At 37.6% G+C, this 17,595-nt stretch overlaps 1 protein-coding gene across 1 annotated transcript in view; it reads left to right on the forward strand.

Moving 5' to 3' along the window:
• The window catches only part of LOC140149130 (microfibril-associated glycoprotein 4-like), a 13,272-nt gene extending 2,542 nt beyond the window's left edge, over positions 1-10,730 (forward strand). The window contains exons 2-5 of the mRNA XM_072171312.1: positions 405-450; positions 3,171-3,292; positions 6,330-6,597; positions 9,205-10,730. Of these exons, the coding sequence (XP_072027413.1) occupies positions 405-450; positions 3,171-3,292; positions 6,330-6,597; positions 9,205-9,476 (708 nt within the window). The 3' untranslated portion in view covers positions 9,477-10,730. The remainder of the gene's footprint in view (positions 1-404; positions 451-3,170; positions 3,293-6,329; positions 6,598-9,204) is intronic.
• Positions 10,731-17,595: the final 6,865 nt, after the last annotated feature.

Below are 17,595 nucleotides of genomic sequence, written 5' to 3' on the forward strand. Positions count from 1 at the left end.
TATTCAATGATAGATTTTTAATTTTGTTTTCTGTAACGAAGTCAGGAAAGATATGCATTTAACATGTGATATTTAAATTAACGCTGCTTTTTCAAGCAAGCGTCCAAATATACCTTCAAAATCTTAAAATGTGCGAATTTTGTCATTACAGCCATTTGTGGCAGGATTTCATTCCATCTACGAGCATCTTTAAATTGACACTACGTCACAATGCATTGCCCGATTTCAATTCTGTTTTTTGATTTTTGATGCTTTAATAAAGCTCAATAATGTAGGAACATTAAATAACATGTTTCTGCTGCGATTATTTTTGAGGTGATATGCCTATTATTATTGCTGTTTTTTAATTGTTTCTGTACTTGTTTTTACAATGTATTCATATTTTGTATTTAAAACAAAACCAGGAGCAGCTCAACTACAGAGCGAATATTGCAGCGTGTCAACCAACAGGTAAGAACAGAATTTTGCTCTAATACTGTCCAGGTGTAAGCCATTGTGTTTTTTTTCTTCAAGCTATACCATTAATATTATCGTTATCAATATGGTACATTTTACAAAAACTGAAAATTTATAGACGACGGGAAACAAAGGCATTCATGAAACATCATGAAAAGATGAAGGCACAGTTTTGGATCGCTTATCTGCAACTCTGCCGGAAGATATTCTTTGAAATTAGATACATTAAAGCCTTCATGTACGAGTACGATTTCCGTCAAATTTTAATTTTCTTATTCTTTACACAAAATGCTGAAATGATATTAGTAATAACGACCGGGAAGCCTTTTTGTTCATTATAAGTTTAAATAACAAGGGAAAGTGAAAGAAACCCCAATGGTTATTTTGGCCATTTAACATGGAGTTCTATGGCGGACAAAATTGCTCTGTTGACCTACAAACATAACCAATTTGGCTGATTCCATTTAGGTGTAAGTGATTTTATATTATACATGTAGTAAGATCGTACATTATGGCTTTAAAAGAAAAAGAAAATGAATGTTGTCGCACTTTGCCATTATTCCAAAATAAAATGTTATAATCTACAAATCAAAATGATGAGCATTTACCTTTTGAGAAAAATAAATAAACAAACCGCATTTATTGTTTAGTGTTAAAACTATGGGCTCTTTTACAAATGTAAAAACACTTTTTTGTGCAGTTTCTTATTGTTTTTATTACATGTCAAGATTGTGATAGAGGGCCGAATACGGATTCATCCCTTTGTTAAATTCATGTTACGCATGAAAGAATAAGGGACCACAACCACAATATAGAGAGCTAGACGCACCTGTTTGACCTCGCAATAAAACTTCATTTGAACCCATCTAGAAGTCAGTCAGTGTTGCCGATGCCCTATATAAAGCGGTGGAAGCACAAAGGCGTGGCGAAACTGGAATCGACATTCCAGTTCGCGCCAAATGTCCTAGGTTTCAAATTTTATGTTCAGTCAACGGAGAAAAACTTCATTGATAAACCATCCAATACCTATTGATCGATGTTACTCCATTACCTCAAAAAAATACAAAATATCCAAAATCGGGATCTAATGTTAAATATATTTTGGCCAGCCCAAAAGTCGTGGTGAAAGAATTTAACTGAACTCGGTGTTGGCAATATGTACCTTATTGTATAATTTTTGTTCTCGATCGATCAAAGATTCCAGTTGGAAAATTAACTGACACTCCATGTTCATCTACCCAGGGGCGTAGCAAGCGGTTGGACAGGGTGGACGAAGTCCATGAGCCCCAAGGGCCTGAGCAAAAGCGAAAATTAAATAAAGGAAGAAAGAGAAAATGGATAGGGCTGATAAAGGAGATGTTGTCCATGGGTTCTAGCGGCTCTTGTCAGTTGCTACGCCCCTGATCTACGCCAATCATTGAACACGTGAATAGCATTTTTTGATAGTCCTATGGAGTCTATAGACAGAGATTGGATGCAGCTTCACCGTCAGGATTTGACAGATGAAATGAAACCTATTACAATCTCTTCGTTAATGTTTAAACTACAGTTTAGATTGAATTAGAATTAAATTTCAAGTCCCATTACGTAAAAAATGCACCCTTTTCAGAGCATATTCTGTCTCAAAACGCCATGATTGTCGGCTCATTCATGTGGTATTAAAAAGTGACCGATGTTTTCAAGAAAACGTTCGTTTAAGGGTGGTCTTAACCCTGGAATTATGGAAACTCTTGGGCCTCATAAATGCGAAATTGTTGGTCTAAAGTATAAGGAAATAATTATACATATTTAGAATGACAAAGACTAGATGAATCCACCTGCGAGGACAAAATTGATAAAAATGTGGCCCAAATGTTTTCGGACAACGTTACAAATAAACTTGAATTTCATACATTTACAAGAAAAAAAGAAGAAAGGTAATGATGAAAATCATAACATTATTATTCAGCACTCTGTCAAACTCATAAAGATATAATATAAACATACATACACGACCAATACCAATTCTAAATTAACCAAAAAAATTTTCCAAGCCAATACTCCAGCAAGTTTAAAGAGGAAATTTAATCCGGGACCTTATGCATCAAATGCCAAGAAGGCAGCCAGAAAGATCACTATTGGAGCCTGTAATAAATTGAGAACTTGATGTTGTTGAGACCAGTCAAGTGATGACAATTTGGATCAGCAATTTCCTTTATTTATTATAGTCACATCCCTGCTGGTTTAAATCATGACAAACATGTCAGCAGGACTGCTGGCGATTGGATCCCGGGGATTGGATATAGAGCAGAGGTAGATGGACAACACTTACATAGATCAGAATAAAAATAAATCGAGAAGCAAAAAAAAGTAAAAAATAAAAATGAAAGAAAAAAATAAATAGATAAAATAGATAAATAAATCAAGAAGCAAAGAAAAAATACTATCCTAGTGCCCTAACGCCTCGAACCGAGGCTAGAGCTAAACTGGAAGCGGGTTGTTTGGACCTCACAGTCGGTGCACGGTGCTAAAATCATAAATTTGGTGCTGTACATCAGGAAGGTGCGAGTAAAAAGTAGGCTGGCTGATTTTGTGTCTACAGGCTGGCCGGTGGCGACATATTGAACTCGGTGCCATGGGCTTGAATACCCTAACCATTACCACATGCTCTCATGCTTGTATAAATCTGAAAGAAGGGTATAAATGTTTTTAAAATCCATTCTATACTTTGCCAGGTGTTGACTGTGCTGAGATATACAGCAAACAATTCCTTAGCAACGGTGTGTATTCCATCTCGCCAGCATTCCTTGGAGCAAGTTTGGATGTCATGTGTGATATGGACAACGGTGGATGGACTGTAAGTTTTGTTGAATCAAACTGCATGAACTTTTGTAATAATGTACACTGTGTTTTTCTTTCAAGAAATAGAATGTAAAACCGTACACTTTTGTGATACCATTTAAGTGTTGATATTTTTACTTTCATACTTGCATATGAATTAAACCTGCATATCCGGATATTTTAAAAGTGTATTGGCAATTATATCAGTGGTTCTGTGGTTATCAAAGATTTTAGGCAGGTCCATACCAGGAAAAAACTAACACTTTCACTACCAGAACCACACTTGACGCATTATGTTGCTTAATGCTTACTTATACTTATCGCCTTTTACCCCTTCCTAGGGTATAGGCCGCCAACAAGTGTCCTCCAGATCTGTCTGTCTTGAGCTTTAACTTCAATCTCACTCCAGCTGTATCCCATCTTTCTAGTATCAGTCTGTAAGTCCCTTCGCCAGCTGTTTCTTGGTCGGCCTTTACTCCGCTTTCCCTGAGGGTTCCAGGTGAGAGCCTGTCTTGTTGTGTTACTTCTTGGTTTCCTAAGCGTATGTCCTGTCCAACTCCATCTCCTTCTGCCTATTGTTTCTTTCACTGGGTCTTGATGGGATTTATTCCACAAGACAGAATTACTGATCTTGTCTGGCCAATGCATCTTGAGAATTCGTCTTAAACAGCTATTTATAAATGTCTGCACTTTGTGTGTATTGCTCTTCGTCATTCTCCATGTCTCAGCACCATACAACAGCACTGATTTGACTATTGCATTGAAAAGCCTGAGTTTTGTGCGTTGTGACAGTAGTTTTGAGCTCCAGATATTTTTAAGCTGCATGAATGATGTTCTTGCCTTTCTAATCCTAGCCTTAACATCGGCATCTGATCCTCCTTTCTTATCAATGATGCTGCACCCTTCAATGTAACTGGTTCAGTACTACTTGCATTTACTTTCATTACCTTTGTTTTTCCTTTGTGTATATTGAGTCCTGTTGAATGTGAGATGGCTGCAAGTGTGGCGGTCTTATCTTGCATCTGATGTCTAGTATGCGACAGTAATGCCAGGTCGTCAGCGATATCCAGGTCATCTAGTTGTTCCCACAATGTCCACTGAACTCCATTTCTTTTCTGTTTCGTAGTTGTCTTCATTATCCAGTCGATGACCAGAAGAAACAGAAAAGGAGAGAGCAGACATCCTTGTCTGACACTAGTTTTCACTTCAAATTGTCTGGTGAACTGCCCTTTGTGTAAGACCCTGCAGTGGATACCATCATAGCTATTTTTATTAGATTGACTAGTTTGGTGGGTATGCCATAGTGTCGTAGAAGTTACCAAAGAGTCTCTCTGTTCACACTGTCAAATGCTTTCTCGTAATCAACAAAGTTTACATATACTGATGTATTCCATTCTAAGGATTGATCTATTATGATACGAAGAGTTGCAATCTGGTCTACACAAGATCGGTTCTGGGGAAATCCTGCTTGTTGATCTCTAAGTTGTGGATCTACTGCATTTTTAATTCTTTCTAGGATGACTCTGTTGAAAACTTTTCCAGGCACTGACAGGAGGGTAATTCCTCTGTAGTTAGCACAATTACTGAGATCTCCTTTCTTTGGGAGTTTGATGAGGTAGCCTTCCTTCCAGTCTGATGGAACTTTGTCTTCATCCCAGATTTTTCCAAACAGTGTGTACAATAGCTCAGTTGTGGTGTCAATATATGCCTTGAGTGCTTCAGCAGGGATATCATCATGTCCTGTTGCTTTACCATTTTTCAGATGGAGAATTGCCTTTCTGATTTCAAATTTACTTGGTCTTTCACAGTTAATGTTGAGATCTGCTTTTGCTGGTTCAATGTCTGGTGGGTTGGGTGGTGTTGGTCTGTTGAGCAACTCCTCGAAATGTTCAGCCCATCTGTCCAGTTGTTGTCCCTTGTCCAAAATTTTTGTCCCTGACTTGTCTTTCACTGGTCGTTCTGGTTTACTATATTTGCCTGCCAACCTTCTTGTAGTGTCATCTGCCATCTTATCTATGTACTTCCTCTTATCAGCTTTGATGCTTTTCTTAACCTCCCTGTTTGCACTTGCATATTCTTCCTTTGCCAAAGTCTTTGAATATCTTGTACGGCTATTATTCACTACTGATTTCTTTTTGATTGGGTTATAAGGATCTAAAAATGTAACGGCTGTATCCGTGACTAGGATTTGTTTCAAGTTCATATGAAAAACTTCACACATTGTCTTATCTGGAAGACTACCGGTATTTCATATTTCCCAGATTTACCACTGTATTGTTTAATAGCTTAATGAAAGACATGGAACTTCTTTACAACACTCACACAATGACTAATTCCGTCAGATAGTTTGGATACCTGAAGTTCCTTTATCTGCAGCCGGGATACAGCACACAGTGTCATCGCCCCGACTGATATACTTAAAGTGTATGTAGGTGGGATGAAAAGCCGACGATCAATTGAAAATTTTGACCTTTCGTATTGAAGATATGGATTTTTTCCCAAAACACCAAAAAAAAAATTAGGTCTTTTTGGGAAAAAAATCCATATCTTCAATATGAAAGACATGCTTCGTATTCAGAATGCAATTCGATAGGTCTGAGGTGCTCTCATGTCCCACAAAAATACTGTCGAAACGCAATAAACGCTCATTTTAGATCCCTTAACACACTCGGTTTTAGTTAATGCCATGAAGTCCTTTCCGAATGACACCAAAATTGCTTCTCTGCCAGATTTGTCGTGTAAACTTACGCTCACATATAATGTCTTTATTATGGAACCCTCTGCCTGATGCCATCAGCAATGCTTCATCCACATAATAATGTTGCAAGAGACTTTTGAAAGACTTATTATTATTTGCAACTTTTCATCAGATGCTTCTGCTTTTTATTGTATTTTATGATGTTTTGCCTTTGTTGTAAATAATATCGTAAGTGTTAGTTTTTTGGACAATGAGCTATCGTCAGATATTTTTGCGCTACCTGTTGTTGTTGCTACGGTATTAATAATATTGAGAGCTTCCATGATCTAACAGTTTCGGTCAATAATTCTTTCAGGTGATTATCCAGCGACTTGGTACTGCTGGATCAACGAGTTTCAACCGAGATAGGGCATCATATAAGCAAGGTTTCGGGAACCCGGACAGTGACTACTGGCTAGGGTTAGACAACATCTATGGCTTTACTAATGATGGGGGTACTTGGAAGCTAAGAATCGACCTTGAAGATTGGCACGGTAACACTGGTTGGGCAGAATATTCCTCATTCCAACTAACTGACCCTGTAATGTACACTATTTCTGTCACCGGATACACCGGCAACATAGGTAATAAGGCCAATTAAGTAAAAAACATGTTCTGGTGTCTTTTTTTAAACAAGGCGAAGGCCTTTTTTATAGTTTGTTGCAATATCATCCTTGATTAACACAAATTTGCTTTTAAATTCTTATTGGAAAGAAGAATATCTGTTGGTAATGTGAAACATTCTCTGAAACATTAAACAAAATCATAATCAAATGGTCATTTGGTCAATTGCGCCATCTTCCGATTGTTGTATTATACAAATACATGTACAATATGTTTTGAAGAGAAGTTGTGAAAATTAGGGGTTCATTCATATATTTTCATGACTAAACGGTTGTTTATGCCCGAGGGGCCGCTTGCGGTCCGAGGGCATAAACAACCGTTTAGTCATGAAAATATATGAATGAACCCCGTTCATACATACCAGAACATTTTGTGATTCTTATTTCATCAAAATAATGACAAAAGATAACAAGGAACATCATAAAAAACGATGAATTTCCTTCGTTTTCTTTACCCCGAGATCGCACATCTGGGCCACCGGGCATAAACGCTGTTTATGCCCGGCTCTCGACCAATCACGCGCGCCGTTATATAGCGAGTATGTATGAACTACTGTTCCCGAGGTTTGGCGATTTTGACTACTTCTTGACACGCCAGTAGAGGAAAGTTGTCAACTGCAGCCCACATCGAGGGACCAGTACATGTAGTTTTTAATTTAATTATTGTATTTGTTTTACTATACCTCATAAACATTCACTATCATGTAAACAAGGCACACACACGCTTGTACAATCTGTAACTGTGTTTGCCCGTTAACTAAAAGATTAGGATGCTTATGTTATTACCATGAATATAAATGAAATGTACGCGATGATATGCTTTGGGTAGCCTATAAATGAATATGCCGTAGAATTCCATTTACAAGTATGCCTCTAAAGGTGTGCGTGTTGTTGTTTTGTTTTGTGTTTGTTTGTTTTTTACGAAAGAGACGATATATACCCTCCACAAACAGCTACAAACTTACAAACAAATATGTTGGCCTATTATTGTGAGACCAATCTATTGGATCTTTCAACAACTCTTCCTATACACCAATCCGAGAAGCGTTTACTGTATTTGGCCCTCTATTGACGGAACCACAATTGTACCAGCGCGGGATATTTAATTTGTTCAATTAATTCATGATCCTGTATTGAAAATCACTGTTGTGTACAATTCTGTATAGCACACTAAAAAGTAATTGATGGAACCCCCGACCTTGGGACACCGCAGTTTTACGTCGGGACACCGCAGGAATGGCCTAGTTGGATTGGTGTATACCTTTGTACAGGAGCCAACCGTTGTTAATCCGTGATGAATCCACAGTTCAGTAGCGTACACGCGATCGCAAGGTTATGCGTACGCGTTACGCATGAGCGCGTAAAATTCGTCATGCCTGGAACATACTGCGTAAACATAAACCAGGCCGTTGCAACTCATATGCTAGCGCAATACAAAAAGGTGGCGACAGCGTCGGCTTTCCCTGTGTATTACCCTGTACTAACATGGCGTCCAATGGCGTCTCCCGGGCGGGGCCATTTTGGAAAAGTAAAGAAAAATGCTGCTGCCACCACGAAAGTACTAAAAGCTACGTAAAAAAATATGCGTAGTGCTGTGGAGACTTACTTTAACATGACGTCACGAATATGCTAATTAAAGAAAAATGCTGCTGCCATCTACGTCCACATGTTGCAAGCGTGACGATCGCCTGGCCTCACGTCGACGAACAGAGTTTCAATTCCATCGCACTACGTGCTCTATATACTTATTCCATGCATAAACTCTCTTGTGTTGGCGGTAGCAGCTAAATATTACCGCTTTATTCTTTAGTATTATTGCTGATACCAACAGAGAAATACCGCGATCTTTTTGTAAGGTTGAGTGGCAATGACAAACGGACATTCCGAATGAAAGAATCATGTGAATTAGACATCTTTAGCTTGTTTCGTTGTTGAAAGGTCAATCATGTTTCACCGTTGTTCATCACCGATTAACAACTCGCGTCCGGCGCGTCTGCGTGGTTTACTTCGCTCGGGCAGCTAAAGCTGCCCTCGCGAAGTAAACCGCTCAGACGACGCAGACCCATCGTTGTTAATCGGTGATGAACAACGGTGAAACATGATTGAATCCCTAAATGGATACCTCCATACTTGGTATTACCTTATCAATTATTAATTGTTTACATAGTGACGTCATTAGTGCTGGTCACTTCGTCAATTCGAAGCATGACGAACATTTGCGTTTTTCTTTCCATTACTGTTAATATTGTGAAAGACCATATAGCTGGTATATAATATAGTCATAAATGTTTGGATTGTAGGTCATGAAGCTTATTTTTTCTTAATTTGAAAATTGCCTTCAAACAACCTAAAACCCTCATGCATAATAGCATTAGTTGATGTACGAAGGGGAAGGATCATAAAATTGTCAACTTCAGATAGCAGATAAGGGTTTATGCCCGGGGGGGGGGGGGGTAATAAAAATGACTCCAGTCACTGGCATATTTGAGACCCCCCTTCTAAAGAAAATGACAGGTCCATTATGTTGAATTCTCACACTCGGCTTATTTCTTCATGCATATTATACAGGAGATTCCTTGACATATCACAACGGAATGGACTTTTCTACCTATGATGATGATAGGGACAGGAGCGGAAGAAGTAACTGCGCCCTGGATACACAGAGCGGTTGGTGGTTCAACAAGTGCACCTATGCTAATCTCAATGGTGTACACTATTCCGGTTATTTGGTACCATTTAATGAGGGCATACAATGGGAAACATGGACCACCAATCATCCTGATAAAGACATGAACGAATACTCTATGAAATCGGCATCTATGAAGATTAAAAAGGTCTAGATACAACAATCGACGATTAACCAGTCAAGATATTTGTCCTTGTCATTATGCCAGATGTAAAAGATCTAACAGAAATACGTGATTGGCGTATTGTAACTATATATTACAAACATTAATAATGATAATGATAATAGCAATGTTCTTACATGTTTAGTGAATAATGGCATTTAAAGTTAAATTTAGGTCATATTCCTATTCGCCGTAGCAGTCTGTCGGTTGCGAATTACATTTCCTATTGTGTAGGTCGTTTTTATTTTGAATGGCAAACACCAAGAATGACGGTTGCGAGATGTAAACATGATGATGTCGCTTTCGTTTTTTGTCGTATCTTGCTTAAATTTAAACAAATTTCACCAATTTTTGCCCCAAATGGTGGCTGAATTTGAGAGAAAATCAAGAAAATTAAAATCTGACAGGATGGTTTAGAAACTTGCTTCGCTCGCTTGCGCAATATCAGAAAGACAACAATGCCACTCATTTTCAATATTTTTACACTTTTTTTTGTGAACGTAACCCCTGGGACGTAATCAGAACAAGTTCAAGTGTAGCACAACCCCCGTAAATTTACATCATGTGTTGGAATTTTACTATGTCTAGATATTCCATAACCATGATAACGATAAAGTAAAAATTGCTTTTGTTTGGCTCACAAATACTGTTTGTTGTGCAATTTTTAGAAAGTTTATCAACCTTTCTTAATAAAGAGAATTTTTACAGCTAGCCCCAATTGAACAGGGTCTAAATAAGCCATGGTGTTACTGAAAAGTGCTTCTATTTCGATCAGAAAGTCAGGCAATTTTCTGTGAATTTCTAGAACATATGTCTTGACCTAAATCTGGAGGAGTATAATTAAAGAGAAAATGACTTTTGAGGGTTTGTATTCACCACTGTTTCTATGCCCGAGTTGAAGAGGGTCTAAGTAGTTCATAGCGTTAGTGAAAAGTGCTTCTCTTTCACTCAGAGACACCGATTATAATAGGGCAATTTTCTGAGAAATTTCTAGAACATTTGTCTCGACCTAAATCTGAAATCTGGAGTATAATTAAAGAGAAAGTGACGTTTGAGCGTTGTTTTCCCCACTGTTTCTATGCCCGAGTTTAACAGGGTCTAAATAATCCATAGCGTTAATGCTTCACTTTTGCTTAGAAATACCGATTGTCAGGCAATTTTGTCTGTGAATTTCTAGAACGTATGTCCCGACCTAAATCTGAAACTTATCTGGAGGAATATAATTAAAGAGAAAGTGACCTTTGAGCGTTGTTTTCACCACTGTTTCTTTGCCCGAATTTAACGGGTTTGTGTGTAGAACGTATTAACATACTGTACAATGTCGTTCGTTGTATGGCGCACTGAGATCGATGATTTTACTGGGCTGAGGTTTTCCATAGCCACAACTTCTGCTTTGTGCGCAATATCATTTCGTCATACGATTTTCTGTGAATATCTAGAACACATACTAGTATCTTATTATTGGGTGTTTATTAGGCCACCGGAATATTGGTTAGCAAAATCCCTCTTGTATGCAGTGACGGAAATATCTTGGTTGAAGGGTCCTCCATCAGCATTCTATAGTTTTTTTTAAATAATTTAGTCCCCATATATTATTTGATCCAATCTAATCTAGGTCGATAGAGGGCATAGTGATTGAAAAAATAACAGTAAGCTGAGTCTCTGCCTAATTCAAACAGGCGGCTTTTGATTTTGATTAAACATTTTTGACCTACATGCTGATTAAACTTAATTGTTTTTTGTGCTTCCCAAATATTATAGTTGCCCAAAAACATATATATATATTTAGGTAGATTAAAGATCACTACATCCATACATCATGACTTTACTTTCAAAATGAGACTATTTCGTCCTGAAAATTGGGCGCGTTGCATGGACTTAGAAATGAGGTAAAATCAGCATATTTCAACATAGCATCTGCGTTTTATTCTACGTTGGAATCCAAAATGGCAAATCGCAATGGGAAGGGCTTTGATACGAACTATTAAGAACTAAGATGGATGGCCTAATCACGACGCATCATCAGGGCATGATATTGACGTATTGACTTCGTAAAAAGGCTTGGAAATGAGGGAGTTTCGTAAAATTCTTTTATTTCAAAAACGGAGCGGTCAATTGTCAAAATTGACAGCTGATTATGTTCCTCAACATCATCGTTATTTAGTTACGTTTTGTTTATACGTTTAAGTGCACCCAAAATCAGTTCCTGACGATACAGTTCTTTAAGGGACACCTTGTACATGTATTTCACCTGTTGAAAGTATTCTTACCATGATACTCATAAACATTGAATATTTGTATAATATATTGTCACCTTTCGCTCACATAATCAGGTCATCGATTCTAAGAACAGACTGCAGCTGTCTTAATTAACTCTTTTATCGACTCTTGAGTGTTGTGACATTATTGCATTGATTGATTTATATTTCTTGTCGATATTTCATGTAACATTGACTACAATTTTGGAAAATGGTCTTGGAACGAATGCGTGAAACGGAAAACTGTCACCCCCCCCCCCCTCTCTCTCTCTCTCTCTCTCTCTTTCCACCGCGCAATGTTGAGAAATGCCAATGTCATCAGTAGTTTCCTAATGTGTTCCAACATTGATTGATAGGGGAGAGTGGAAAGGTAAATCATCGTTTTTCCAAGATTGTAGCCTAGCCTACTAAGGTCTAAGGATGTGCTAACACTCTTCTTTGATGACTTTGGCCACAAGTTTTTATTTTTTCAAATATCTTAAAAATTCAAGAATCTAAGCTAATTGAACAGACAGTAGTAAATATGCACGTTGGCTTTATGCGAGAAGTGGGAACAACAAACGGCCAACTAAGTCGGCCTAGTCATTTCAGGTCAGATCGGTTAACAAATACGTTTGCAGGATATGATACTCAACGTTTAGCATAACAACATTGAAAAGCCAGAAGAATATTCTGAAAGGGGTTGCATTTCAAAATGGGCGCCATTTGACTTTGGTGCGACCCCCACTGAAAGCAGGGGCGGTTAAAAGGAAGGGTGGGAGAAGAAGAAGGTGCGGTATTAAAGAAAAAGAGCGGGAATTATACAAAAATTGTGTTTTTAGGTTGCCAGCGCCTAATATCAATCACATTATAGTACACTCCATTGTTTGGAAAAATCTTGCAAACCATAATATGTTTTCCACTTAGTACATCATAAAATTATACAAAAATATGTTTTAAAATTTCTCCATAACAAGCTTGTTGAATGATACACCAAATTTCAAAAATGTGTAGTTTGTACTGTCTAAGACCTAGACAGTTGTTCTACATAAACCTAATTTTTGTTCAAAATACAAATGTTTGGTTGTACAGGGGGGGGTAAACATTTACAACTGTCTCCGATTTTAGTAACAATAGCACCATCCTTTAAATTGAACATTGCATAGCCAATAATGAGCTAATAAAACAGGACCGATGGAGAATTTGAGTACAAGAATGTGATTAATCCAAGGGATTAATATTCTTCTGTCGACTTGCTGGAGTCTGATCTGTAAAACAATACATCTGTCAATAAAGTGGCTAAAAAGAGGCCTGTTTCCCGGAGATATAGAGTGAAAGGGATCATTTTTGGAGATTGTCATCTTTGAGAGGATTGGTAAAAGCAGCACCATTTCTGTAAGAGGGTTTTACACGCAAAGGATATTTATGCAAGTGTACATTGAACTTCGCTGAACAGTAATTTTCGCAGAACAAGTGATGTGAACAAGGCTATACATCAGCTCGGTGTATTTCGGAAGCATATCAATTTGTAAGCGCACTTTAGCAGTTTCATAGTTCATTGAATTTACAACCGTATGACAAAACAGGCGAAAACAGTAACTTTTTGCACAAGATTTGCAATTTAAAGATAATTGGCCATTGCCTATTGAGATTTTGACTTTTAAAACCTACATTTTGGTCAAAAATGTGCTTGGATTGGTAGTTTTCAACAGATTTACCACATACACCTTGCTATTGAATTGCGTTATCTGTTGACCTAATGAAAAAAAAGTGTTTTTGGCGGGAAGTGTTAGCATTCGTTCGATATAAAAAAATCTTCTGATTGGATGAAGGGAACACTCGAGGTTTTGACAAAAACCAAGAACTCCCACAAAAGGGAAGTAACACAGACAAAGTGTGTGAAGAATTTGAACATTTTGTGTTAGAGGGAGTAGTATTACTTAGTGATAATGGTAGTCCAAAGCCCATTACGATTGTGCAAGACACATATTGTGCACGGTCTATGATTCTGGAAGGAACTTTGCCCTTTAATGAGGATAGTTCAGCAGGTTGTTTTTGATCAAGGGTATTGGGATGGAAATAATTAGTGTACCTCGCCAACAATTAACATGACATATGACTTAGTTTCTGGTCCTGTAACCATAGGAGTTAGACATGAATTACCTGTCAAAGGAGTGTCCATGCGCCCGCGCTGCTAGGAAATGATTTGACAGGAGGAAGGTTTTTCCTGACCCAATAGTTACAGATAAGCCTTGTTTGCAGGAAGATAATAGTGAAGAAAAGGAGATATTTCCTGCATGTGCAATTACACGGGTAATGAGTAAGAAGGCCTCATTAGAAACAATTGAGGACAACCAAATTGATGACTAAGGCTACAATTTGGAAGACACATTTGTGTCAAAGTTGAATGAGAAAGAAGACAAACTTCCTTCTCCAGGGGATAAAAAGACCCCTAAAAATGACATAGCCTCTGAGCATGAACAAAATAATTGGCGAAACCATAAAAGACTCATTAAGTCATGACAAGCTAATTATGGAGCAACAAAATGACCCAGAACTCAAAGAGGTCAATCTAAGGGCATTGACTCTAGAAGAATCAGAACAAAATTCTATCTGGTTTTTTTTTCAAACAAGATGATGTGCTGATGAGAAAATGGCGTCCACCTGATGCACCTGCCGATGAAGAGTGGAAGGTAGTGCACCAAATTGTGGTACCAAAAGCATACCACACTGAAGTTATTAACATTGCACATGACAGTCCAATGGCAGGGCATTTGGGTGTTAAGAAAACTCATGAAAGTATTCTGAGACATTTCTGGTGGCCCACTCTCAGAAAAGATGTTTCTGAATATTGCAAAACATGTCAGACATGCCAAATAGTAGGGAAGCAAATCAGAAAATACCTCCTGCTCCATTGAAACCAATTCCAGCCTTTGATGAACCATTTAGTAGGGTTATTATTGATTGTGTAGGCCCCCATCAAAGACTAAATCAGGTAATCAATACCTTCTTACAATTATGTGCGCGTCAACACGCTTTCCTGAAGCCATACCCTTGAGAAATATTAAAGCAGTCAGTTAGCAGCCTGGACAACCGATTCTTTAGAAATGCTTAGTCGCGCTGAAAGTCGATCGATACATGTTAAAATCAGCACAATTCAGAGATACACCTTTTTGCTATGAAATTAATTTTCTCGGTCAAATATAAAGCAATATTTTTTTTTCTTCAGTAATGTCAGTTAAAAACTTGGTGCTTGGATATACATTTTTTTACAAATCCTGGTGTTAAAATTAAGCATCAAATTGTGTCTTTTAGTGTGATATTTTTGATTTTTATAGGCCTTTAGTTCGCACGCGAGCTTTTTACGGAATTCATTTTTAGCGTCTCAAACTAATATAGTTTGCTAAAGAAAGATATTTCCCACCTCTGTAAAGCACATCGTGTGGGTCTATATATTATAGTTTTGTTAGAATTTCCGTTTTTATTTTACCCTTTTTTTTTTCATACTCCGAAAATGTCTAACTCATTACTTTTATCTCGAGAGCAACCAACAGAAATAGTCGATATTTCCTTTGTTGTTTATCCAGGTCAATTTTCCATTGAAAGCAAATTGCCCGACCAGCGATTTGGTAGCCCAAATCCCCAATTGAGTGTTCTGGTTAAACATGATCAGTAGGAGCGCTATAGGCCTGGGAATTTCTTTGCTATATTGAAGTTCTAGCAACACTGTAGCCGTGCCGGTATTCCTATTAAACCCAGGGATATCGATCCACAATGCTAGTATTAGCCTTAGATTTCACTCGTTGATTTTGAAAAATGGTCAGCCGGCAGTTAAAATAGTGAAATGAAAACGCAAATTCTGACAAAACTATGATATATCGCTCACGGTGATGTGCGTTAGAAAGTTGGGAAAAATCCTTCATTAGCGAACTATCTTACTTTGAAAAGCTAAAAGGTTGATCCAAAAAAAGGCTCGCGGACAGAGTTTAAGCCTATCAAAATCGAAAATCTTACACTAAATGACTAAATTTCACGCCTAAGTTTAACGCTAGAATTTGAGAAAAAAAAATACAGTATCAAGCACTACAATTTTTCCTGACATTTACTGAAAAAATGAAAATGATTGCTTTTCATTTGGCCGAGAAAATTAATTTTACATCGAAAAGGTGTAACTAAAAATTTAGCTCATTTTAACACCAAATTCGATCGTTTGTATTGCCTCATTAAATGACTGAGTGAGCCTTGCCAAACAAAAGAATCGGTTGTGCAGGCTGCTAACTGCAGTGACTATAGTGAAATCTTTAACCAAGTTCTTTATATTTATGGGGCTCCCCAAGTCCATACAGTCTGATCAAGGATCGAACTTTACTTCTGGAGTATTTCACCTGGTCATGTATCAATTAGGTATAGAACAGTATACCTCAAGTGCTTACCGTCCAGAATCACAGGATGCACTAGAAAGGTTCAACATACTGTTTGGAATTTCAGAGGGACTGGGATGAGGGATTACACTTGTTGTTGTTTGTTGCTAGGGAAGCTGTTCAGGAAACTTTAGGATTTAGTCTTTTTGGGTTAGTGTTTGGACATACGGTACGCGGGCCCTTAAAGAAATGAAAGAAAAGTGGCTCAATGAGAAATCAGATATCAATTTATTGGATTATGTTTCCAATTTTAAACATAGGCTTAACAGAGCAACTGATATCGCCAAAGAAAACTTGAAACAGGGTCAGGCCAAAATGAAACAATGATATGATGAGCATGCCAAAGAGAGTGTTCCAACCAGGTGACAAAGTTCTAGTACTGTTTCCAATTCCAAGACACCCATTACAAGCCAGATATCATGGCCCATGTGAGGTAGAGTCAAAAGTGGGTGAAGTAGATTATATTATCAAGACTCCTGGTAGACGCAAGAGCAGGCAGTTATGCCACATAAATATGCTCAAAGAGTGTGTTGAAAGAAGTGACAGTGACATTTCAAAACTGTGTGTACAGTAAAACATGCTGATAATGTAGACAAACATGCCGATGTAGACTAAATCGCCAATGTAGACAAGAGTAAAGTTGCCAATTCTGAAGTCACATTTGACCAGGATAAAGAGCTGGAGCACAAAGAGTATAATGTAAAATTGAACAATTCTGATGTGTCATCTGGACATGATACAGAGGTCAGCTGCTAGGTTGTGCTACAACAACTACTCCAGAGAAGCAAGTGTTACGCAAATGCTCAACCAACTTGAATGGCCAAGTTTGGATACCTGTCGCCGTATTACCAGACTTAACCTGATGTACAGAATTACACACAATCTCGTCGACATAGATGCCTTTGCTTGATGCGCTATATAAGCCGGGTATATAAGTCTGTGTTATTATTATTATTATTATTATTATTATTATTATTATTATTATTATTATTATTATTAGCATTGCTACATTTCGATGTTTATTTGGGTACCACAGTATACCCTGTGCTAGTACAATCTGGACATCAAACATATTAAGGGAAAAGACAATGTAATGCCTGATGCCCTGTCCAGAATTGCATAAAAACTGACAAACAGAAATTTCCTTTAAAAGGGAAGTTGTGTGTGACAAGTAGTCACTGTGTATGATGAGTTAAACACTCAAAGTTGATATTATGTTGAAGTTAAGGGATCTAAAATGAGCGTTTATTGCGTTTCGACAGTATTTTTTGTGGGACATGAGAGCACCTCGGACCTATCAAATTGCATTCTGAATACGAAGCATGTCTTTCTGATATCAAATAATTTAGATTTTTTGAAATTCGCAATATAATACAAATTTTATGACAAATTACAAAAATTTGATATTTTTCAAATTTTGATATATAACAGTCCTCGAAGTAAATTATATAA

Source organism: Amphiura filiformis, chromosome 3, assembly GCF_039555335.1.
Source record: "Amphiura filiformis chromosome 3, Afil_fr2py, whole genome shotgun sequence".
NCBI lineage: Eukaryota > Metazoa > Echinodermata > Ophiuroidea > Amphilepidida > Amphiuridae > Amphiura > Amphiura filiformis.